This window comes from Peromyscus maniculatus, chromosome 1 (assembly GCF_049852395.1).
Source record: "Peromyscus maniculatus bairdii isolate BWxNUB_F1_BW_parent chromosome 1, HU_Pman_BW_mat_3.1, whole genome shotgun sequence".
NCBI classification, from domain to species: Eukaryota; Metazoa; Chordata; class Mammalia; order Rodentia; family Cricetidae; genus Peromyscus; species Peromyscus maniculatus.
Window position 1 is genome coordinate 26,922,321 of NC_134852.1, and position 23,940 is coordinate 26,946,260.

At 40.0% G+C, this 23,940-nt stretch overlaps 1 protein-coding gene across 3 annotated transcripts in view; it reads left to right on the forward strand.

Annotated features, from left to right (window-relative positions):
- The window catches only part of LOC121826538 (uncharacterized), a 97,005-nt gene that overhangs the window by 67,088 nt on the left and 5,977 nt on the right, over positions 1–23,940 (forward strand). For all 3 annotated transcript variants that reach the window (XM_076565061.1, XM_076565092.1, XM_076565004.1), the window contains 11 exons: positions 1,018–1,104; positions 3,505–3,590; positions 5,590–5,656; positions 7,232–7,318; positions 9,709–9,794; positions 11,787–11,853; positions 13,430–13,516; positions 15,908–15,993; positions 17,970–18,036; positions 19,615–19,701; positions 22,091–22,176. In XM_076565061.1, coding sequence (XP_076421176.1) covers positions 1,018–1,104; positions 3,505–3,590; positions 5,590–5,656; positions 7,232–7,318; positions 9,709–9,794; positions 11,787–11,853; positions 13,430–13,516; positions 15,908–15,993; positions 17,970–18,036; positions 19,615–19,701; positions 22,091–22,176 — 893 coding nt within the window. The remainder of the gene's footprint in view (positions 1–1,017; positions 1,105–3,504; positions 3,591–5,589; positions 5,657–7,231; positions 7,319–9,708; positions 9,795–11,786; positions 11,854–13,429; positions 13,517–15,907; positions 15,994–17,969; positions 18,037–19,614; positions 19,702–22,090; positions 22,177–23,940) is intronic.

Consider the following 23,940-nt stretch of genomic DNA (forward strand, 5'->3'; position numbering starts at 1 on the left):
GTTTTCTATTTGAATCCCTACGAGTATGTTGACAACTTCCCCTAGTTACAGAATAGGAATCCTTGCCCCACTTACCAGCAGTTGTAGAAGGGAAGATTCAATTACCATATAGTACCACTCTAACTTCCGGATTTTTTGTTCTGTGTTTTAAAACAACATAACCTTACATTCTTTGTGCCACATGCAAACATTTAAAATACTGGAGGGTTGTAATTAGATACATATCTATTCATATTAAAGCGACATCATCACCGTGAGCTGCTGGAGTTTAGGAAACTTGTTTGCTTGTACCAGGAGCACTAGAGTGAGGGTTTGTGTGAATCAGAAGTTGCATATTTATGGCTTTTGAATGTCAATCAGTGGACAAAAGCAGTTTCCTAGGTACTATGATATGGAAGACACTAGTAATTACATCAGAGTTTATTTCTAAATGGAAAATAACATGTACTTTTGCCTCCCCACCATGATAGAGAAACACTGAGGGAAGAGGCCAAATTAAAATTAATAATCATGTCATATAAGATCAGAAACTCTAAAACCAAGGGAATTCAGTTTAATCTCAGCAACAGGGCAAGACCAAGTTTCTCAGTTCATGATTTTCTCTTACTCTAGGCTAGCATAATTACGTTTTGGTTTTTTTTTTTTCTTTTTCTTCTTGGTTTTTCTGAGACAGGGTTTCTCTGTGTAGCTTATCACCTTTCCTGGAACTCACTTGGTAGCCCAGGCTGACCTCGAACTCACAGATATCGGACTGGCTCTGTCTCCTGAGTGCTGGGAATAAAGGAGTGAGCCACGACCGCCCGGCTACCTTTTAGTTCTTGATGAGGTTGTAGTAATTTGTAAATACATGAGCATATTTGAAGATATTTCACTTTTCAGTGAGAGTTTCTACTTTCCATGTTTCAATTTTCAGTACCTGCTAAGGAATAAAGTAGTTTCACAATTGTGCACTCCAAAACAAAAGAATTAATTTCAGACCCAAACCAAGAAAGTTAATCCTCTACCTTTCCATTGCAGAAAACAGAAAAACATCTTTCTGATGATAGCAAGACCTGGGCATTAAAGAAGTTTAAAACTGAAGTCAACCTCCTTTCTCTGGGAGAGGTAATAACTGATAGCTTTAAAATAAAAAAAAAAAATACTTAGTGGTAATTCCCACTAATTTGAAAACTAACATATTTGCTTGTGAGAGGAATGATGCTTCTGTGTTCCTATGTCTACATTATTGCAAATAGTGTCAGAGAAGAAGAACCCAGCCTGGAACATGTCCTTCACCTCCTTTAAACCCTCACTTCTGGGAACACCCGAACTAATGACCTTCAAAGGCTGCAGTTCTCATCCTTTCTAATGCTGTGACCATTTCATGCAGTTCCTCATGTTGTGGTGACCCTCACCATAAAATTATTTTCGTTGCTACTTCATAAGTGTAATTTTGCTAAGGTTATGTCTCATAAGGTCAATATCTGTATTTTCAGAAGGTCTAGGTGACCTCTGTGAATACGAGTCCTATGATTACCAAATGGGTCTGACCCACAGGTTGAAAATCACTGTTTTAACGGGTAAGTGATAGTAAATTAGATTATGGAGAAAAAAAATCAAAAGTTGAGCATCTTGCAACACCAAGAGAAGATCTCATAGAAATGAAGAGTATAAATAATGGAGACTCGGGTAGCTCATGTCAACATGAATGTACCCAACATACCTGTATATTTTAAATTGATTTATTTTATGTGTTTTAAAGTTTTGCATACATTCTCTCTGTGCACCTTGTGTGTGTGTGCTGCCCACAGACATCCAAGAGGGCATTTGATCCCCGGGAATTGCAGTTCTGCATGGTTGTCAGACAAGAAGTGGGTGCTGTGAATCAAACCCAGGCCCTCTGCAAGAGTAACAAGGGTTTTATAAGAATGAAACAAAAGCAATAAGTGTTTATACTACTGAGCCATCTTTCCAGACCCCAGAATGAATATGATTGTAATGCAGATGATCAGAGTGTAAGCCAAGATATCATAAGTTGTTATAAGTAGCCAGCACCAACATGTCTGCTACTCCCTAGACAACAGTCCTCATCAGCCTGCCAGTTTGACACATTGAAACCCAGAGAACATATAGGCAGGAAGAACATCAATAGCAGGCTGGGCATGGTGATGCCCACCTTTAATCCCTGCACTCATGAAGCAGAGGCAAGCTGGTCTTTGTCAATTCGAGGACACCCTGGTCCTGAGTTATTTGGTGGATGAGGGAAGGCAAGAAACCTGTGTGCCATAGCAGAAGTGTGGAGGTCAAAGGATAATTTATAGCAGTCAGTTCTCTCCTCTCACCATTTCAGTCTCAGGGATCAAATTCCAATTGTCAGTCATCCTGGCAAGTGCCTTTATCACCTTAGCCCTCTCACTGGCCCTCTGATTTATACATTCACTGTAAATATTTTAGTATTCATACACACACACACACACACACACACACACACACACACACGTACACAAACACACACACTCACACATACTCGAGTGTCAGCAGTGCATTCTCCTTGCAAGAATAGTGACGAGGGATCATCCCAGGAAACACAAGAATTGACAGGAAACCGCTTGACTACAATGCAGATATTGAAGCAAAAACCAAGGTAAACATCATTCAACGACATCCCGAGTTTATACCCAGCAATGACACTCAGGTCCACCCATCACATGCCAAAGATCAAGCAGTCTCAATGAATCTGTTCAGAGTGAAACATTTTTCTCCAAATATGTTTTTTATATTTTTATACATAGTTAAAAGTAACACAGCACACAGCCTACTTGGTTTCAGAATTGGGCTTAATTTTAAAATTAAACCAAGGAAAAAGACCCCCACACAATTCCCATACATACACAATAAAAATGAATTAGTTTTAAAGATAAATATCTGTAGAATAAACAGAAGTCTGTTGCAATTACGAAGTTACTGATGGGGCTTGATTCTCAGAGATAAGGCTGGAGTGGAAAATGAGAAAGGTCACTGGCACACAGGCAAGTTTGGAAATTGATCATTGAAGAAGACATACCAAGAAGACATTTTTTATTTAATTTGTTCAAATTTTCTATGTGTATAGGAAATGCTGTTCAGGTTGGGAGATAATAATTCACAGTTTAGGGAAGACATAGTTTGGAAAAATAGGTTAACAAACTGCTCCAGAGAGGCCACTTGAGCTCTCTTACCGAACAAAGGCACACCAAACCTAGATGCCACATAATGGGGTTGGGGCAATAGAGTCACATCTCCATGGAGCTAAGAAGCTTGGAACCAGTGAGTGTTTGTGGAGAGTTCTGGAGAGGAGGGGTGCTCACAGGCAATGTTGGACAGGGCAATGGTGTGTCCAAAGGAAGGGTCCAGCTGTGTGTGTGTGAACTTGCAGCAAGGGATGAAGGAAAATCTGTCCTTTGTGACTGATTCTTTACAGATTCTCTGATAAATTTTCAGTTGAGAAGCATGTTGATATATAAAGTGTAATTTTTTTCTTTACAGTGTGGGTTGACAGCAATTAAAATGGCTTCTAAAGGAAAACAAGAGATGGCCCAGTTTTCAATGGAGGACCAGGTTGAGTCAAATAGGTAATGTGTCCTGTTTTTTACAATCTTAGTCCTGTTCTTGAGAGTGACAATTCTTTAAGTAAGGAATACTAAAATGAGAGGAGGAAGATTGGCGTCAACTCAGAGGCAAATAGCCTGAGCTGGCAAAGGGACTGTTCCAACCAAGACAAAACAAAACAAAACAAAACAAAACAAAACAAAACAAAACAAAACAAAAAAAAACAAAGAAAAACAAACAAGAGAACAGTGTGCATAGGGCTCAGCTCCCATTTAAAAACAACAGTTCATCATTCGAAATCTGATTTGATTGGTGATTTTCAACTAGTTAGGGAAACCACATTAATGTTGTTTACTTTGAAAAGTTTCAACTTAATTTATCACAGTGAAATTTGTGATCATTTTAGTATTTTTTAGTGAAGGTTAAATGCTATTACCAGACACTATTCTTTTTTTTTTTTTAATCGCTACTTCTTTTCTTTTTTTGGGGGGGAGTGGATTCTGTCTGAAATGTCTCAATGCTGTGTTGGTCAGATGTGAATCTGTGCACCCACACTCCTGAAACATCAGTCATGGTTAGGCACAGTTACCCACAATGAGTATAAACAACTATGACTCAAAGTTTTTGGCTCTGCTGGGGATCCCATCAGCAGTAGGCTTCAGACATGGTTCTGTAGAGAAGGTTCACTCAACTGGGTGAAGCGCAACATGGAAGCAAGAAAAACACAGCTATTGCATCAGAGTTCTCCAACTACAAACCCCAGGCACCTAGAGCTTAGACATAGCCAGGAAGGACAGGAGACAGAGAGACTGTGCTCCCCTCCCATGAGTTTTAGAACAGGCTGTTACTTAACAGTCCAAGGCAACATTTGGTGATGGTCTGGCTTCTACTAGCAAACAGGTAACAACAACAACAAATACAAGGCCGCCTATAACCTGTCAACCATATGTTGGCTTGTGAGAGTAAAGGCAAGGGTTGCTCTCCTGTTGCACCAAGTCTATCTCTTAGATAACAGAGAACAGAGAAGGGAATTTGTGCTATAGGATCAGGACAGGAGGGATGAACCAGGAGTAATAAAGGAACTGTTCATGTACATATACAACTATAAAATATACCTACTGCATCAAATAGAACAAAGGATGTAGAAGAACCCCACTTCCTTGTCCCTGTGTGCCTGTCTGTGTGGGGGTGGGGGTGGTGGAAAAAGCAGCTTCAAAGCACCAAAAAAGGAGTGACTTCTGAGATTGTTGGCAGCTTGTTGCTTAGAGATAGAGTGTATTTCATTTTCTACCAAACTATCCTGGGAGAGATGATTAGACTCAATGAAATGCCTAAAAGTTTCTTGACAAAAAAGAGGCCGTGGTACTTTAGAGGTAGAGGGAAAAGAATGAAATAGGAGCATTCAGTGCTAGAGCACACAACCACAAAGCCATCAGTTAGTTACTGCAACCATCAGAACAAAGTGTGTGCAAAAACCACCATCCTGTCTCTAGTGTGCATAGATGTGTGTTGCCTGGTTTGCCTATGTCTGTGTGCGACATGAAGAGAAGAGGAGGATATTGGTTTCTTGTGTCATTCTCTCACTTACCCACTTGACATAAGGTCTCTGACTGAACCTGGAGCAGCTCTAGCAGCCAACAAGCCCAAATGATACCCTGTCTCTTCCACCCAAAGACTGGGTTACAAGTGCATGTGTCCATGCCCAGCTTTTTATGCGGTTGATGATCATTCAAACTCAGTTTGTTATGTGTGGGCATCAAGCACTCTTATTGACTGAGGCCTCTACCAGGCCACTGACTGTTTTGATTTTGATTTTTAAATAGAACTAAGAGTGAGTCTTCACTGAATGTTTTATAGATTGAGTTAAGTTGAAATTCACAAAAGCAACACAAAACTGTAAAATTTGGGTGTATGTTGAAATACGTAATGCAAAATTGCTGCTTAATATGCAGGTAACCAATCTTACAACAGAGTCGGTCAAAGGACCAAATCCACCCATTATTGCATGTTTTTATCCTAAAGGCTCCCTGAAAAATGTGATGCTCTCACACCTGTCCCAGAGGATAATGGAACTGAATCTCTTCCTATGGTAAAGTGATCCTTTGTGAAATTCATTTTCTTATGAATGTTGTTAAAATGCAGCAGTAGTCTACCTACCTCAGTTTTGTATGAAAATATGGCCAGAGAAAAATATTTTGTTGGTGTGAACCATCACTTGATAAATTGTAAGTGAGCAATAAGTCCTTGTAGGGAGTGGTGACCCCATAAAGGAATGGACTGGAAAGACAGTGATAAGAAGACAAAGGTCAGTCCTCACGGATTAGATGTTTCATGTTTGACCAAGGATGTTGTGCAGAAATAAATACACCTTAGAGTGATTTGAAAACACGACTGTGGTAACACACCTGCATACATTTTAATGGGTCCAGTTGTTTCAGTGATCTAGGAATCGTCCAGGTGCTTTTACCTTTGGCATAAAGGCAGGTAGCTTCTATCTTCCCATGGACACTCCTACTTCAGGATCACATATGAGAGCCTCTCCTCTCTTTCTCTCTTTGCTTCTGTATTGACACTAGCAGGAAATAGTGCAAATTTAGCCACGTGTAATTGGCTCATCAAAACTTTTCATTATGAAGAGATTACAGCATGTTTTCTATTTGAATCCCTACGAGTATGTTGACAACTTCCCCTAGTTACAGAATAGGAATCCTTGCCCCACTTACCAGCAGTTGTAGAAGGGAAGATTCAATTACCATATAGTACCACTCTAACTTCCGGATTTTTTGTTCTGTGTTTTAAAACAACATAACCTTACATTCTTTGTGCCACATGCAAACATTTAAAATACTGGAGGGTTGTAATTAGATACATATCTATTCATATTAAAGCGACATCATCACCGTGAGCTGCTGGAGTTTAGGAAACTTGTTTGCTTGTACCAGGAGCACTAGAGTGAGGGTTTGTGTGAATCAGAAGTTGCATATTTATGGCTTTTGAATGTCAATCAGTGGACAAAAGCAGTTTCCTAGGTACTATGATATGGAAGACACTAGTAATTACATCAGAGTTTATTTCTAAATGGAAAATAACATGTACTTTTGCCTCCCCACCATGATAGAGAAACACTGAGGGAAGAGGCCAAATTAAAATTAATAATCATGTCATATAAGATCAGAAACTCTAAAACCAAGGGAATTCAGTTTAATCTCAGCAACAGGGCAAGACCAAGTTTCTCAGTTCATGATTTTCTCTTACTCTAGGCTAGCATAATTACGTTTTGGTTTTTTTTTTTCGTTTTCTTCTTGGTTTTTCTGAGACAGGGTTTCTCTGTGTAGCTTATCACCTTTCCTGGAACTCACTTGGTAGCCCAGGCTGACCTCGAACTCACAGATATCGGACTGGCTCTGTCTCCTGAGTGCTGGGAATAAAGGAGTGAGCCACGACCGCCCGGCTACCTTTTAGTTCTTGATGAGGTTGTAGTAATTTGTAAATACATGAGCATATTTGAAGATATTTCACTTTTCAGTGAGAGTTTCTACTTTCCATGTTTCAATTTTCAGTACCTGCTAAGGAATAAAGTAGTTTCACAATTGTGCACTCCAAAACAAAAGAATTAATTTCAGACCCAAACCAAGAAAGTTAATCCTCTACCTTTCCATTGCAGAAAACAGAAAAACATCTTTCTGATGATAGCAAGACCTGGGCATTAAAGAAGTTTAAAACTGAAGTCAACCTCCTTTCTCTGGGAGAGGTAATAACTGATAGCTTTAAAATAAAAAAAAAATACTTAGTGGTAATTCCCACTAATTTGAAAACTAACATATTTGCTTGTGAGAGGAATGATGCTTCTGTGTTCCTATGTCTACATTATTGCAAATAGTGTCAGAGAAGAAGAACCCAGCCTGGAACATGTCCTTCACGTCCTTTCTACCCTCACTTCTGGGAACACCCAACCTAATGACCTTCTAAGACAGTAGTTCTCACCCTTCCTAATGCTGTGACCATTTCATGCAGTTCTTCATGTTGTGGTGACCCTCACCATAAAATTATTTTCGTTGCTACTTCATAAGTGTAATTTTGTTAAGGTTATGTCTCATAAGGTCAATATCTGTATTTTCAGAAGGTCTAGGTGACCTCTGTGAATACGAGTCCTATGATTACCAAATGGGTCTGACCCACAGGTTGAAAATCACTGTTTTAACGGGTAAGTGATAGTAAATTAGACTATGGAGAAAAAAAATCAAAAGTTGAGCAACTTGCAACACCGAGAGAAGTTCTCATAGAAATGAAGAGTATAAATAATGGAGACTCGGGTAGCTCATGTCAACATGAATGTACCCAACATACCTGTATATTTTAAATTGATTTATTTTATGTGTTTTAAAGTTTTGCATACATTCTCTCTGTGCACCTTGTGTGTGTGTGCTGCCCACAGACATCCAAGAGGGCATTTGATCCCCGGGAATTGCAGTTCTGCATGGTTGTCAGACAAGAAGTGGGTGCTGTGAATCAAACCCAGGCCCTCTGCAAGAGTAACAAGGGTTTTATAAGAATGAAACAAAAGCAATAAGTGTTTATACTACTGAGCCATCTTTCCAGACCCCAGAATGAATATGATTGTAATGCAGATGATCAGAGTGTAAGCCAAGATATCATAAGTTGTTATAAGTAGCCAGCATCAACATGTCTGCTACTCCCTAGACAACAGTCCTCATCAGCCTGCCAGTTTGACACATTGAAACCCAGAGAACATATAGGCAGGAAGAACATCAATAGCAGGCTGGGCATGGTGATGCCCACCTTTAATCCCTGCACCCATGAAGCAGAGGCAAGCTGGTCTTTGTCAATTCGAGGACACCCTGGTCCTGAGTTATTTGGTGGATGAGGGAAGGCAAGAAACCTGTGTGCCATAGCAGAAGTGTGGAGGTCAAAGGATAATTTATAGCAGTCAGTTCTCTCCTCTCACCATTTCAGTCTCAGGGATCAAATTCCAATTGTCAGTCATCCTGGCAAGTGCCTTTATCACCTTAGCCCTCTCACTGGCCCTCTGATTTATACATTCACTGTAAACATTTTAGTATTCATACACACACACACACACACACACACACACACGTACACAAACACACACACTCACACATACTCGAGTGTCAGCAGTGCATTCTCCTTGCAAGAATAGTGACGAGGGATCATCCCAGGAAACACAAGAATTGACAGGAAACCACTTGACTACAATGCAGATATTGAAGCCAAAACCAAGGTAAACATCATTCAACGACATCCCGAGTTTATACCCAGCAATGACACTCAGGTCCACCCATCACATGCCAAAGATCAAGCAGTCTCAATGAATCTGTTCAGAGTGAAACATTTTTCTCCAAATATGTTTTTTATATTTTTATACATAGTTAAAAGTAACACAGCACACAGCCTACTTGGTTTCAGAATTGGGCTTAATTTTAAAATTAAACCAAGGAAAAAGACCCCCACACAATTCCCATACATACACAATAAAAATGAATTAGTTTTAAAGATAAATATCTGTAGAATAAACAGAAGTCTGTTGCAATTACGAAGTTACTGATGGGGCTTGATTCTCAGAGATAAGGCTGGAGTGGAAAATGAGAAAGGTCACTGGCACACAGGCAAGTTTGGAAATTGATCATTGAAGAAGACATACCAAGAAGACATTTTTTATTTAATTTGTTCAAATTTTCTATGTGTATAGGAAATGCTGTTCAGGTTGGGAGATAATAATTCACAGTTTAGGGAAGACATAGTTTGGAAAAATAGGTTAACAAACTGCTCCAGAGAGGCCACTTGAGCTCTCTTACCGAACAAAGGCACACCAAACCTAGATGCCACATAATGGGGTTGGGGCAATAGAGTCACATCTCCATGGAGCTAAGAAGCTTGGAACCAGTGAGTGTTTGTGGAGAGTTCTGGAGAGGAGGGGTGCTCACAGGCAATGTTGGACAGGGCAATGGTGTGTCCAAAGGAAGGGTCCAGCTGTGTGTGTGTGAACTTGCAGCAAGGGATGAAGGAAAATCTGTCCTTTGTGACTGATTCTTTACAGATTCTCTGATAAATTTTCAGTTGAGAAGCATGTTGATATATAAAGTGTAATTTTTTTCTTTACAGTGTGGGTTGACAGCAATTAAAATGGCTTCTAAAGGAAAACAAGAGATGGCCCAGTTTTCAATGGAGGACCAGGTTGAGTCAAATAGGTAATGTGTCCTGTTTTTTACAATCTTAGTCCTGTTCTTGAGAGTGACAATTCTTTAAGTAAGGAATACTAAAATGAGAGGAGGAAGATTGGCGTCAACTCAGAGGCACATAGCCTGAGCTGGCAAAGGGACTGTTCCAACCAAGACAAAACAAAACAAAACAAAACAAAACAAAACAAAACAAAACAAAACAAAACAAAACAAAACAAACAAGAGAACAGTGTGCGAAGGGCTCAGCTCCCATTTAAAAACAACAGTTCATCATTCTAAATCTGATTTGATTGGTGATTTTCTACTAGTTAGGGAAACCACATTAATGTTGTTTACTTTGAAAAGTTTCAACTTAATTTATCACAGTGAAATTTGTGATCATTTTAGTATTTTTTAGTGAAGGTTAAATGCTATTACCAGACACTATTCTTTTTTTTTTTTTAATCGCTACTTCTTTTCTTTTTGCGGGGGAGTGGATTCTGTCTGAAATGTCTCAATGCTGTGTTGGTCAGATGTGAATCTGTGCACCCACACTCCTGAAACATCAGTCATGGTTAGGCACAGTTATCCACAATGAGTATAAACAACTATGACTCAAAGTTTTTGGCTCTGCTGGGGATCCCATCAGCAGTAGGCTTCAGACATGGTTCTGTAGAGAAGGTTCACTCAACTGGGTGAAGCGCAACATGGAAGCAAGAAAAACACAGCTATTGCATCAGAGTTCTCCAACTACAAACCCCAGGCACCTAGAGCTTAGACATAGCCAGGAAGGACAGGAGACAGAGAGACTGTGCTCCCCTCCCATGAGTTTTAGAACAGGCTGTTACTTAACAGTCCAAGGCAACATTTGGTGATGGTCTGGCTTCTACTAGCAAACAGGTAACAACAACAACAAATACAAGGCCGCCTATAACCTGTCAACCATATGTTGGCTTGTGAGAGTAAAGGCAAGGGTTGCTCTCCTGTTGCACCAAGTCTATCTCTTAGATAACAGAGAACAGAGAAGGGAATTTGTGCTATAGGATCAGGACAGGAGGGATGAACCAGGAGTAATAAAGGAACTGTTCATGTACATATACAACTATAAAATATACCTACTGCATCAAATAGAACAAAGGATGTAGAAGAACCCCACTTCCTTGTCCCTGTGTGCCTGTCTGTGTGGGGGTGGTGGTGGTGGAAAAAGCAGCTTCAAAGCACCAAAAAAGGAGTGACTTCTGAGATTGTTGGCAGCTTGTTGCTTAGAGATAGAGTGTATTTCATTTTCTACCAAACTATCCTGGGAGAGATGATTAGACTCAATGAAATGCCTAAAAGTTTCTTGACAGAAAAGAGGCCGTGGTACTTTAGAGGTAGAGGGAGAAGAATGAAACAGGAGCATTCAGTGCTAGAGCACACAACCACAAAGCCATCAGTTAGTTACTGCAACCATCAGAACAAAGTGTGTGCAAAAACCACCATCCTGTCTCTAGTGTGCATAGATGTGTGTTGCCTGGTTTGCCTATGTCTGTGTGCGACATGAAGAGAAGAGGGGGATATTGGTTTCTTGTGTCATTCTCTCACTTACCCACTTGACATAAGGTCTCTGACTGAACCTGGAGCAGCTCTAGCAGCCAACAAGCCCAAATGATACCCTGTCTCTTCCACCCAAAGACTGGGTTACAAGTGCATGTGTCCATGCCCAGCTTTTTATGCGGTTGATGATCATTCAAACTCAGTTTGTTATGTGTGGGCATCAAGCACTCTTATTGACTGAGGCCTCTACCAGGCCACTGACTGTTTTGATTTTGATTTTTAAATAGAACTAAGAGTGAGTCTTCACTGAATGTTTTATAGATTGAGTTAAGTTGAAATTCACAAAAGCAACACAAAACTGTAAAATTTAGGTGTATGTTGAAATACGTTATGCAAAATTGCTGCTTAATATGCAGGTAACTAATCTTACAACAGAGTCGGTCAAAGGACCAAATCCACCCATTATTGCATGTTTTTATCCTAAAGGCTCCCTGAAAAATGTGATGCTCTCACACCTGTCCCAGAGGATAATGGAACTGAATCTCTTCCTATGGTAAAGTGATCCTTTGTGAAATTCATTTTCTTATGAATGTTGTTAAAATGCAGCAGTAGTCTACCTACCTCAGTTTTGTATGAAAATATGGCCAGAGAAAAATATTTTGTTGGTGTGAACCATCACTTGATAAATTGTAAGTGAGCAATAAGTCCTTGTAGGGAGTGGTGACCCCATAAAGGAATGGACTGGAAAGACAGTGATAAGAAGACAAAGGTCAGTCCTCACGGATTAGATGTTTCATGTTTGACCAAGGATGTTGTGCAGAAATAAATACACCTTAGAGTGATTTGAAAACACGACTGTGGTAACACACCTGCATACATCTTAATGGGTCCAGTTGTTTCAGTGATCTAGGAATCGTCCAGGTGCTTTTACCTTTGGCATAAAGGCAGGTAGCTTCTATCTTCCCATGGACACTCCTACTTCAGGATCACATATGAGAGCCTCTCCTCTCTTTCTCTCTTTGCTTCTGTATTGACACTAGCAGGAAATAGTGCAAATTTAGCCACGTGTAATTGGCTCATCAAAACTTTTCATTATGAAGAGATTACAGCATGTTTTCTATTTGAATCCCTACGAGTATGTTGACAACTTCCCCTAGTTACAGAATAGGAATCCTTGCCCCACTTACCAGCAGTTGTAGAAGGGAAGATTCAATTACCATATAGTACCACTCTAACTTCCGGATTTTTTGTTCTGTGTTTTAAAACAACATAACCTTACATTCTTTGTGCCACATGCAAACATTTAAAATACTGGAGGGTTGTAATTAGATACATATCTATTCATGTTAAAGCGACATCATCACCGTGAGCTGCTGGAGTTTAGGAAACTTGTTTGCTTGTACCAGGAGCACTAGAGTGAGGGTTTGTGTGAATCAGAAGTTGCATATTTATGGCTTTTGAATGTCAATCAGAGGACAAAAGCAGTTTCCTAGGTACTATGATATGGAAGACACTAGTAATTACATCAGAGTTTATTTCTAAATGGAAAATAACATGTACTTTTGCCTCCCCACCATGATAGAGAAACACTGAGGGAAGAGGCCAAATTAAAATTAATAATCATGTCATATAAGATCAGAAACTCTAAAACCAAGGGAATTCAGTTTAATCTCAGCAACAGGGCAAGACCAAGTTTCTCAGTTCATGATTTTCTCTTACTCTAGTCTAGCATAATTACGTTTTGGTTTTTTTTTTTTCTTTTTCTTCTTGGTTTTTCTGAGACAGGGTTTCTCTGTGTAGCTTATCACCTTTCCTGGAACTCACTTGGTAGCCCAGGCTGACCTCGAACTCACAGATATCGGACTGGCTCTGTCTCCCGAGTGCTGGGAATAAAGGCGTGAGCCACGACCGCCCGGCTGCCTTTTAGTTCTTGATGAGGTTGTAGTAATTTGTAAATACATGAGCATATTTGAAGATATTTCACTTTTCAGTGAGAGTTTCTACTTTCCATGTTTCAATTTTCAGTACCTGCTAAGGAATAAAGTAGTTTCACAATTGTGCACTCCAAAACAAAAGAATTAATTTCAGACCCAAACCAAGAAAGTTAATCCTCTACCTTTCCATTGCAGAAAACAGAAAAACATCTTTCTGATGATAGCAAGACCTGGGCATTAAAGAAGTTTAAAACTGAAGTCAACCTCCTTTCTCTGGGAGAGGTAATAACTGATAGCTTTAAAATAAAAAAAAAATACTTAGTGGTAATTCCCACTAATTTGAAAACTAACATATTTGCTTGTGAGAGGAATGATGCTTCTGTGTTCCTATGTCTACATTATTGCAAATAGTGTCAGAGAAGAAGAACCCAGCCTGGAACATGTCCTTCACGTCCTTTCTACCCTCACTTCTGGGAACACCCAACCTAATGACCTTCTAAGACAGTAGTTCTCACCCTTCCTAATGCTGTGACCATTTCATGCAGTTCTTCATGTTGTGGTGACCCTCACCATAAAATTATTTTCGTTGCTACTTCATAAGTGTAATTTTGCTAAGGTTATGTCTCATAAGGTCAATATCTGTATTTTCAGAAGGTCTAGGTGACCTCTGTGAATACGAGTCCTATGATTACCAAATGGGTCTGACCCACAGGTTGAAAATCACTGTTTTAACGGGTAAGTGATAGTAAATTAGACTATGGAGAAAAAAAAATCAAAAGTTGAGCAACTTGCAACACCGAGAGAAGATCTCATAGAAATGAAGAGTATAAATAATGGAGACTCGGGTAGCTCATGTCAACATGAATGTACCCAACATACCTGTATATTTTAAATTGATTTATTTTATGTGTTTTAAAGTTTTGCATACATTCTCTCTGTGCACCTTGTGTGTGTGTGCTGCCCACAGACATCCAAGAGGGCATTTGATCCCCGGGAATTGCAGTTCTGCATGGTTGTCAGACAAGAAGTGGGTGCTGTGAATCAAACCCAGGCCCTCTGCAAGAGTAACAAGGGTTTTATAAGAATGAAACAAAAGCAATAAGTGTTTATACTACTGAGCCATCTTTCCAGACCCCAGAATGAATATGATTGTAATGCAGATGATCAGAGTGTAAGCCAAGATATCATAAGTTGTTATAAGTAGCCAGCACCAACATGTCTGCTACTCCCTAGACAACAGTCCTCATCAGCCTGCCAGTTTGACACATTGAAACCCAGAGAACATATAGGCAGGAAGAACATCAATAGCAGGCTGGGCATGGTGATGCCCACCTTTAATCCCTGCACTCATGAAGCAGAGGCAAGCTGGTCTTTGTCAATTCGAGGACACCCTGGTCCTGAGTTATTTGGTGGATGAGGGAAGGCAAGAAACCTGTGTGCCATAGCAGAAGTGTGGAGGTCAAAGGATAATTTATAGCAGTCAGTTCTCTCCTCTCACCATTTCAGTCTCAGGGATCAAATTCCAATTGTCAGTCATCCTGGCAAGTGCCTTTATCACCTTAGCCCTCTCACTGGCCCTCTGATTTATACATTCACTGTAAACATTTTAGTATTCATACACACACACACACACACACACACACACACGTACACAAACACACACACTCACACATACTCGAGTGTCAGCAGTGCATTCTCCTTGCAAGAATAGTGACGAGGGATCATCCCAGGAAACACAAGAATTGACAGGAAACCACTTGACTACAATGCAGATATTGAAGCAAAAACCAAGGTAAACAGCATTCAATGACATCCCCAGTATATACCCAGCAATGACACTCAGGTCCACCCATCACATGCCAAAGATCAAGCAGTCTCAATGAATCTGTTCAGAGTGAAACATTTTTCTCCAAATATGTTTTTTATATTTTTATACATAGTTAAAAGTAACACAGCACACAGCCTACTTGGTTTCAGAATTGGGCTTAATTTTAAAATTAAACCAAGGAAAAAGACCCCCACACAATTCCCATACATACACAATAAAAATGAATTAGTTTTAAAGATAAATATCTGTAGAATAAACAGAAGTCTGTTGCAATTACGAAGTTACTGATGGGGCTTGATTCTCAGAGATAAGGCTGGAGTGGAAAATGAGAAAGGTCACTGGCACACAGGCAAGTTTGGAAATTGATCATTGAAGAAGACATACCAAGAAGACATTTTTTATTTAATTTGTTCAAATTTTCTATGTGTATAGGAAATGCTGTTCAGGTTGGGAGATAATAATTCACAGTTTAGGGAAGACATAGTTTGGAAAAATAGGTTAACAAACTGCTCCAGAGAGGCCACTTGAGCTCTCTTACCGAACAAAGGCACACCAAACCTAGATGCCACATAATGGGGTTGGGGCAATAGAGTCACATCTCCATGGAGCTAAGAAGCTTGGAACCAGTGAGTGTTTGTGGAGAGTTCTGGAGAGGAGGGGTGCTCACAGGCAATGTTGGACAGGGCAATGGTGTGTCCAAAGGAAGGGTCCAGCTGTGTGTGTGTGAACTTGCAGCAAGGGATGAAGGAAAATCTGTCCTTTGTGACTGATTCTTTACAGATTCTCTGATAAATTTTCAGTTGAGAAGCATGTTGATATATAAAGTGTAATTTTTTTCTTTACAGTGTGGGTTGACAGCAATTAAAATGGCTTCTAAAGGAAAACAAGAGATGGCCCAGTTTTCAATGGAGGACCAGGTTGAGTCAAATAGGTAATGTGTCCTGTTTTTTACAATCTTAGTCCTGTTCTTGAGAGTGACAATTCTTTAAGTAAGGAATACTAAAATGAGAGGAGGAAGATTGGCTTCAACTCAGAGGCACATAGCCTGAGCTGGCAAAGGGACTGTTCCAACCAAGACAAAACAAAACAAAACAAAACAAAACAAAACAAAACAAAACAAAACAAACAAGAGAACAGTGTGCGAAGGGCTCAGCTCCCATTTAAAAACAACAGTTCATCATTCTAAATCTGATTTGATTGGTGATTTTCTACTAGTTAGGGAAACCACATTAATGTTGTTTACTTTGAAAAGTTTCAACTTAATTTATCACAGTGAAATTTGTGATCATTTTAGTATTTTTTAGTGAAGGTTAAATGCTATTACCAGACACTATTCTTTTTTTTTTTTAATCGCTACTTCTTTTCTTTTTGCGGGGGAGTGGATTCTGTCTGAAATGTCTCAATGCTGTGTTGGTCAGATGTGAATCTGTGCACCCACACTCCTGAAACATCAGTCATGGTTAGGCACAGTTATCCACAATGAGTATAAACAACTATGACTCAAAGTTTTTGGCTCTGCTGGGGGTCCCATCAGCAGTAGGCTTCAGACATGGTTCTGTAGAGAAGGTTCACTCAACTGGGTGAAGCGCAACATGGAAGCAAGAAAAACACAGCTATTGCATCAGAGTTCTCCAACTACAAACCCCAGGCACCTAGAGCTTAGACATAGCCAGGAAGGACAGGAGACAGAGAGACTGTGCTCCCCTCCCATGAGTTTTAGAACAGGCTGTTACTTAACAGTCCAAGGCAACATTTGGTGATGGTCTGGCTTCTACTAGCAAACAGGTAACAACAACAACAAATACAAGGCCACCTATAACCTGTCAACCATATGTTGGCTTGTGAGAGTAAAGGCAAGGGTTGCTCTCCTGTTGCACCAAGTCTATCTCTTAGATAACAGAGAACAGAGAAGGGAATTTGTGCTATAGGATCAGGACAGGAGGGATGAACCAGGAGTAATAAAGGAACTGTTCATGTACATATACAACTATAAAATATACCTACTGCATCAAATAGAACAAAGGATGTAGAAGAACCCCACTTCCTTGTCCCTGTGTGCCTGTCTGTGTGGGGGTGGGGGTGGTGGAAAAAGCAGCTTCAAAGCACCAAAAAAGGAGTGACTTCTGAGATTGTTGGCAGCTTGTTGCTTAGAGATAGAGTGTATTTCATTTTCTACCAAACTATCCTGGGAGAGATGATTAGACTCAATGAAATGCCTAAAAGTTTCTTGACAAAAAAGAGGCCGTGGTACTTTAGAGGTAGAGGGAAAAGAATGAAATAGGAGCATTCAGTGCTAGAGCACACAACCACAAAGCCATCAGTTAGTTACTGCAACCATCAGAACAAAGTGTGTGCAAAAACCACCATCCTGTCTCTAGTGTGCATAGATGTGTGTTGCCTGGTTTGCCTATGTCTGTGTGCGACATGAAGAGAAGAGGAGGATATTGGTTTCTTGTGTCATTCTCTCACTTACCCACTTGACATAAGGTCTCTGACTGAACCTGGAGCAGCTCTAGCAGCCAACAAGCCCAAATGATACCCTGTCTCTTCCACCCAAAGACTGGGTTACAAGTGCATGTGTCCATGCCCAGCTTTTTATGCGGTTGATGATCATTCAAACTCAGTTTGTTATGTGTGGGCATCAAGCACTCTTATTGACTGAGGCCTCTACCAGGCCACTGACTGTTTTGATTTTGATTTTTAAATAGAACTAAGAGTGAGTCTTCACTGAATGTTTTATAGATTGAGTTAAGTTGAAATTCACAAAAGCAACACAAAACTGTAAAATTTGGGTGTATGTTGAAATACGTAATGCAAAATTGCTGCTTAATATGCAGGTAACCAATCTTACAACAGAGTCGGTCAAAGGACCAAATCCACCCATTATTGCATGTTTTTATCCTAAAGGCTCCCTGAAAAATGTGATGCTCTCACACCTGTCCCAGAGGATAATGGAACTGAATCTCTTCCTATGGTAAAGTGATCCTTTGTGAAATTCATTTTCTTATGAATGTTGTTAAAATGCAGCAGTAGTCTACCTACCTCAGTTTTGTATGAAAATATGGCCAGAGAAAAATATTTTGTTGGTGTGAACCATCACTTGATAAATTGTAAGTGAGCAATAAGTCCTTGTAGGGAGTGGTGACCCCATAAAGGAATGGACTGGAAAGACAGTGATAAGAAGACAAAGGTCAGTCCTCACGGATTAGATGTTTCATGTTTGACCAAGGATGTTGTGCAGAAATAAATACACCTTAGAGTGATTTGAAAACACGACTGTGGTAACACACCTGCATACATCTTAATGGGTCCAGTTGTTTCAGTGATCTAGGAATCGTCCAGGTGCTTTTACCTTTGGCATAAAGGCAGGTAGCTTCTATCTTCCCATGGACACTCCTACTTCAGGATCACATATGAGAGCCTCTCCTCTCTTTCTCTCTTTGCTTCTGTATTGACACTAGCAGGAAATAGTGCAAATTTAGCCACGTGTAATTGGCTCATCAAAACTTTTCATTATGAAGAGATTACAGCATGTTTTCTATTTGAATCCCTACGAGTATGTTGACAACTTCCCCTAGTTACAGAATAGGAATCCTTGCCCCACTTACCAGCAGTTGTAGAAGGGAAGATTCAATTACCATATAGTACCACTCTAACTTCCGGATTTTTTGTTCTGTGTTTTAAAACAACATAACCTTACATTCTTTGTGCCACATGCAAACATTTAAAATACTGGAGGGTTGTAATTAGATACATATCTATTCATGTTAAAGCGACATCATCACCGTGAGCTGCTGGAGTTTAGGAAACTTGTTTGCTTGTACCAGGAGCACTAGAGTGAGGGTTTGTGTGAATCAGAAGTTGCATATTTATGGCTTTTGAATGTCAATCAGTGGACAAAAGCAGTTTCCTAGGTACTATGATATGGAAGACAATAGTAATTACATCAGAGTTTATTTCTAAATGGAAAATAACATGTACTTTTGCCTCCCCACCATGATAGAGAAACACTGAGGGAAGAGGCCAAATTAAAATTAATAATCATGTCATATAAGATCAGAAACTCTAAAACCAAGGGAATTCAGTTTAATCTCAGCAACAGGGCAAGACCAAGTTTCTCAGTTCATGATTTTCTCTTACTCTAGGCTAGCATAATTACGTTTTGGTTTTTTTTTTTTTTCTTTTTCTTCTTGGTTTTTCTGAGACAGGGTTTCTCTGTGTAGCTTATCACCTTTCCTGGAACTCACTTGGTAGCCCAGGCTGACCTCGAACTCACAGATATCGGACTGGCTCTGTCTCCCGAGTGCTGGGAATAAAGGCGTGAGCCACGACCGCCCGGCTACCTTTTAGTTCTTGATGAGGTTGTAGTAATTTGTAAATACATGAGCATATTTGAAGATATTTCACTTTTCAGTGAGAGTTTCTACTTTCCATGTTTCAATTTTCAGTACCTGCTAAGGAATAAAGTAGTTTCACAATTGTGCACTCCAAAACAAAAGAATTAATTTCAGACCCAAACCAAGAAAGTTAATCCTCTACCTTTCCATTGCAGAAAACAGAAAAACATCTTTCTGATGATAGCAAGACCTGGGCATTAAAGAAGTTTAAAACTGAAGTCAACCTCCTTTCTCTGGGAGAGGTAATAACTGATAGCTTTAAAATAAAAAAAAAATACTTAGTGGTAATTCCCACTAATTTGAAAACTAACATATTTGCTTGTGAGAGGAATGATGCTTCTGTGTTCCTATGTCTACATTATTGCAAATAGTGTCAGAGAAGAAGAACCCAGCCTGGAACATGTCCTTCACGTCCTTTCTACCCTCACTTCTGGGAACACCCAACCTAATGACCTTCTAAGACAGTAGTTCTCACCCTTCCTAATGCTGTGACCATTTCATGCAGTTCTTCATGTTGTGGTGACCCTCACCATAAAATTATTTTCGTTGCTACTTCATAAGTGTAATTTTGCTAAGGTTATGTCTCATAAGGTCAATATCTGTATTTTCAGAAGGTCTAGGTGACCTCTGTGAATACGAGTCCTATGATTACCAAATGGGTCTGACCCACAGGTTGAAAATCACTGTTTTAACGGGTAAGTGATAGTAAATTAGACTATGGAGAAAAAAAAATCAAAAGTTGAGCAACTTGCAACACCGAGAGAAGATCTCATAGAAATGAAGAGTATAAATAATGGAGACTCGGGTAGCTCATGTCAACATGAATGTACCCAACATACCTGTATATTTTAAATTGATTTATTTTATGTGTTTTAAAGTTTTGCATACATTCTCTCTGTGCACCTTGTGTGTGTGTGCTGCCCACAGACATCCAAGAGGGCATTTGATCCCCGGGAATTGCAGTTCTGCATGGTTGTCAGACAAGAAGTGGGTGCTGTGAATCAAACCCAGGCCCTCTGCAAGAGTAACAAGGGTTTTATAAGAATGAAACAAAAGCAATAAGTGTTTATACTACTGAGCCATCTTTCCAGACCCCAGAATGAATATGATTGTAATGCAGATGATCAGAGTGTAAGCCAAGATATCATAAGTTGTTATAAGTAGCCAGCACCAACATGTCTGCTACTCCCTAGACAACAGTCCTCATCAGCCTGCCAGTTTGACACATTGAAACCCAGAGAACATATAGGCAGGAAGAACATCAATAGCAGGCTGGGCATGGTGATGCCCACCTTTAATCCCTGCACTCATGAAGCAGAGGCAAGCTGGTCTTTGTCAATTCGAGGACACCCTGGTCCTGAGTTATTTGGTGGATGAGGGAAGGCAAGAAACCTGTGTGCCATAGCAGAAGTGTGGAGGTCAAAGGATAATTTATAGCAGTCAGTTCTCTCCTCTCACCATTTCAGTCTCAGGGATCAAATTCCAATTGTCAGTCATCCTGGCAAGTGCCTTTATCACCTTAGCCCTCTCACTGGCCCTCTGATTTATACATTCACTGTAAATATTTTAGTATTCATACACACACACACACACACACACACACACGTACACAAACACACACACTCACACATACTCGAGTGTCAGCAGTGCATTCTCCTTGCAAGAATAGTGACGAGGGATCATCCCAGGAAACACAAGAATTGACAGGAAACCACTTGACTACAATGCAGATATTGAAGCAAAAACCAAGGTAAACAGCATTCAATGACATCCCCAGTATATACCCAGCAATGACACTCAGGTCCACCCATCACATGCCAAAGATCAAGCAGTCTCAATGAATCTGTTCAGAGTGAAACATTTTTCTCCAAATATGTTTTTTATATTTTTATACATAGTTAAAAGTAACACAGCACACAGCCTACTTGGTTTCAGAATTGGGCTTAATTTTAAAATTAAACCAAGGAAAAAGACCCCCACACAATTCCCATACATACACAATAAAAATGAATTAGTTTTAAAGATAAATATCTGTAGAATAAACAGAAGTCTGTTGCAATTACGAAGTTACTGATGGGGCTTGATTCTCAGAGATAAGGCTGGAGTGGAAAATGAGAAAGGTCACTGGCACACAGGCAAGTTTGGAAATTGATCATTGAAGAAGACATACCAAGAAGACATTTTTTATTTAATTTGTTCAAATTTTCTATGTGTATAGGAAATGCTGTTCAGGTTGGGAGATAATAATTCACAGTTTAGGGAAGACATAGTTTGGAAAAATAGGTTAACAAACTGCTCCAGAGAGGCCACTTGAGCTCTCTTACCGAACAAAGGCACACCAAACCTAGATGCCACATAATGGGGTTGGGGCAATAGAGTCACATCTCCATGGAGCTAAGAAGCTTGGAACCAGTGAGTGTTTGTGGAGAGTTCTGGAGAGGAGGGGTGCTCACAGGCAATGTTGGACAGGGCAATGGTGTGTCCAAAGGAAGGGTCCAGCTGTGTGTGTGTGAACTTGCAGCAAGGGATGAAGGAAAATCTGTCCTTTGTGACTGATTCTTTACAGATTCTCTGATAAATTTTCAGTTGAGAAGCATGTTGATATATAAAGTGTAATTTTTTTCTTTACAGTGTGGGTTGACAGCAATTAAAATGGCTTCTAAAGGAAAACAAGAGATGGCCCAGTTTTCAATGGAGGACCAGGTTGAGTCAAATAGGTAATGTGTCCTGTTTTTTACAATCTTAGTCCTGTTCTTGAGAGTGACAATTCTTTAAGTAAGGAATACTAAAATGAGAGGAGGAAGATTGGCTTCAACTCAGAGGCACATAGCCTGAGCTGGCAAAGGGACTGTTCCAACCAAGACAAAACAAAACAAAACAAAACAAAACAAAACAAAACAAAACAAAACAAAACAAACAAGAGAACAGTGTGCGAAGGGCTCAGCTCCCATTTAAAAACAACAGTTCATCATTCTAAATCTGATTTGATTGGTGATTTTCTACTAGTTAGGGAAACCACATTAATGTTGTTTACTTTGAAAAGTTTCAACTTAATTTATCACAGTGAAATTTGTGATCATTTTAGTATTTTTTAGTGAAGGTTAAATGCTATTACCAGACACTATTCTTTTTTTTTTTTTAATCGCTACTTCTTTTCTTTTTGCGGGGGAGTGGATTCTGTCTGAAATGTCTCAATGCTGTGTTGGTCAGATGTGAATCTGTGCACCCACACTCCTGAAACATCAGTCATGGTTAGGCACAGTTATCCACAATGAGTATAAACAACTATGACTCAAAGTTTTTGGCTCTGCTGGGGATCCCATCAGCAGTAGCCTTCAGACATGGTTCTGTAGAGAAGGTTCACTCAACTGGGTGAAGCGCAACATGGAAGCAAGAAAAACACAGCTATTGCATCAGAGTTCTCCAACTACAAACCCCAGGCACCTAGAGCTTAGACATAGCCAGGAAGGACAGGAGACAGAGAGACTGTGCTCCCCTCCCATGAGTTTTAGAACAGGCTGTTACTTAACAGTCCAAGGCAACATTTGGTGATGGTCTGGCTTCTACTAGCAAACAGGTAACAACAACAACAAATACAAGGCCACCTATAACCTGTCAACCATATGTTGGCTTGTGAGAGTAAAGGCAAGGGTTGCTCTCCTGTTGCACCAAGTCTATCTCTTAGATAACAGAGAACAGAGAAGGGAATTTGTGCTATAGGATCAGGACAGGAGGGATGAACCAGGAGTAATAAAGGAACTGTTCATGTACATATACAACTATAAAATATACCTACTGCATCAAATAGAACAAAGGATGTAGAAGAACCCCACTTCCTTGTCCCTGTGTGCCTGTCTGTGTGGGGGTGGGGGTGGTGGAAAAAGCAGCTTCAAAGCACCAAAAAAGGAGTGACTTCTGAGATTGTTGGCAGCTTGTTGCTTAGAGATAGAGTGTATTTCATTTTCTACCAAACTATCCTGGGAGAGATGATTAGACTCAATGAAATGCCTAAAAGTTTCTTGACAGAAAAGAGGCCGTGGTACTTTAGAGGTAGAGGGAAAAGAATGAAATAGGAGCATTCAGTGCTAGAGCACACAACCACAAAGCCATCAGTTAGTTACTGCAACCATCAGAACAAAGTGTGTGCAAAAACCACCATCCTGTCTCTAGTGTGCATAGATGTGTGTTGCCTGGTTTGCCTATGTCTGTGTGCGACATGAAGAGAAGAGGAGGATATTGGTTTCTTGTGTCATTCTCTCACTTACCCACTTGACATAAGGTCTCTGACTGAACCTGGAGCAGCTCTAGCAGCCAACAAGCCCAAATGATACCCTGTCTCTTCCACCCAAAGACTGGGTTACAAGTGCATGTGTCCATGCCCAGCTTTTTATGCGGTTGATGATCATTCAAACTCAGTTTGTTATGTGTGGGCATCAAGCACTCTTATTGACTGAGGCCTCTACCAGGCCACTGACTGTTTT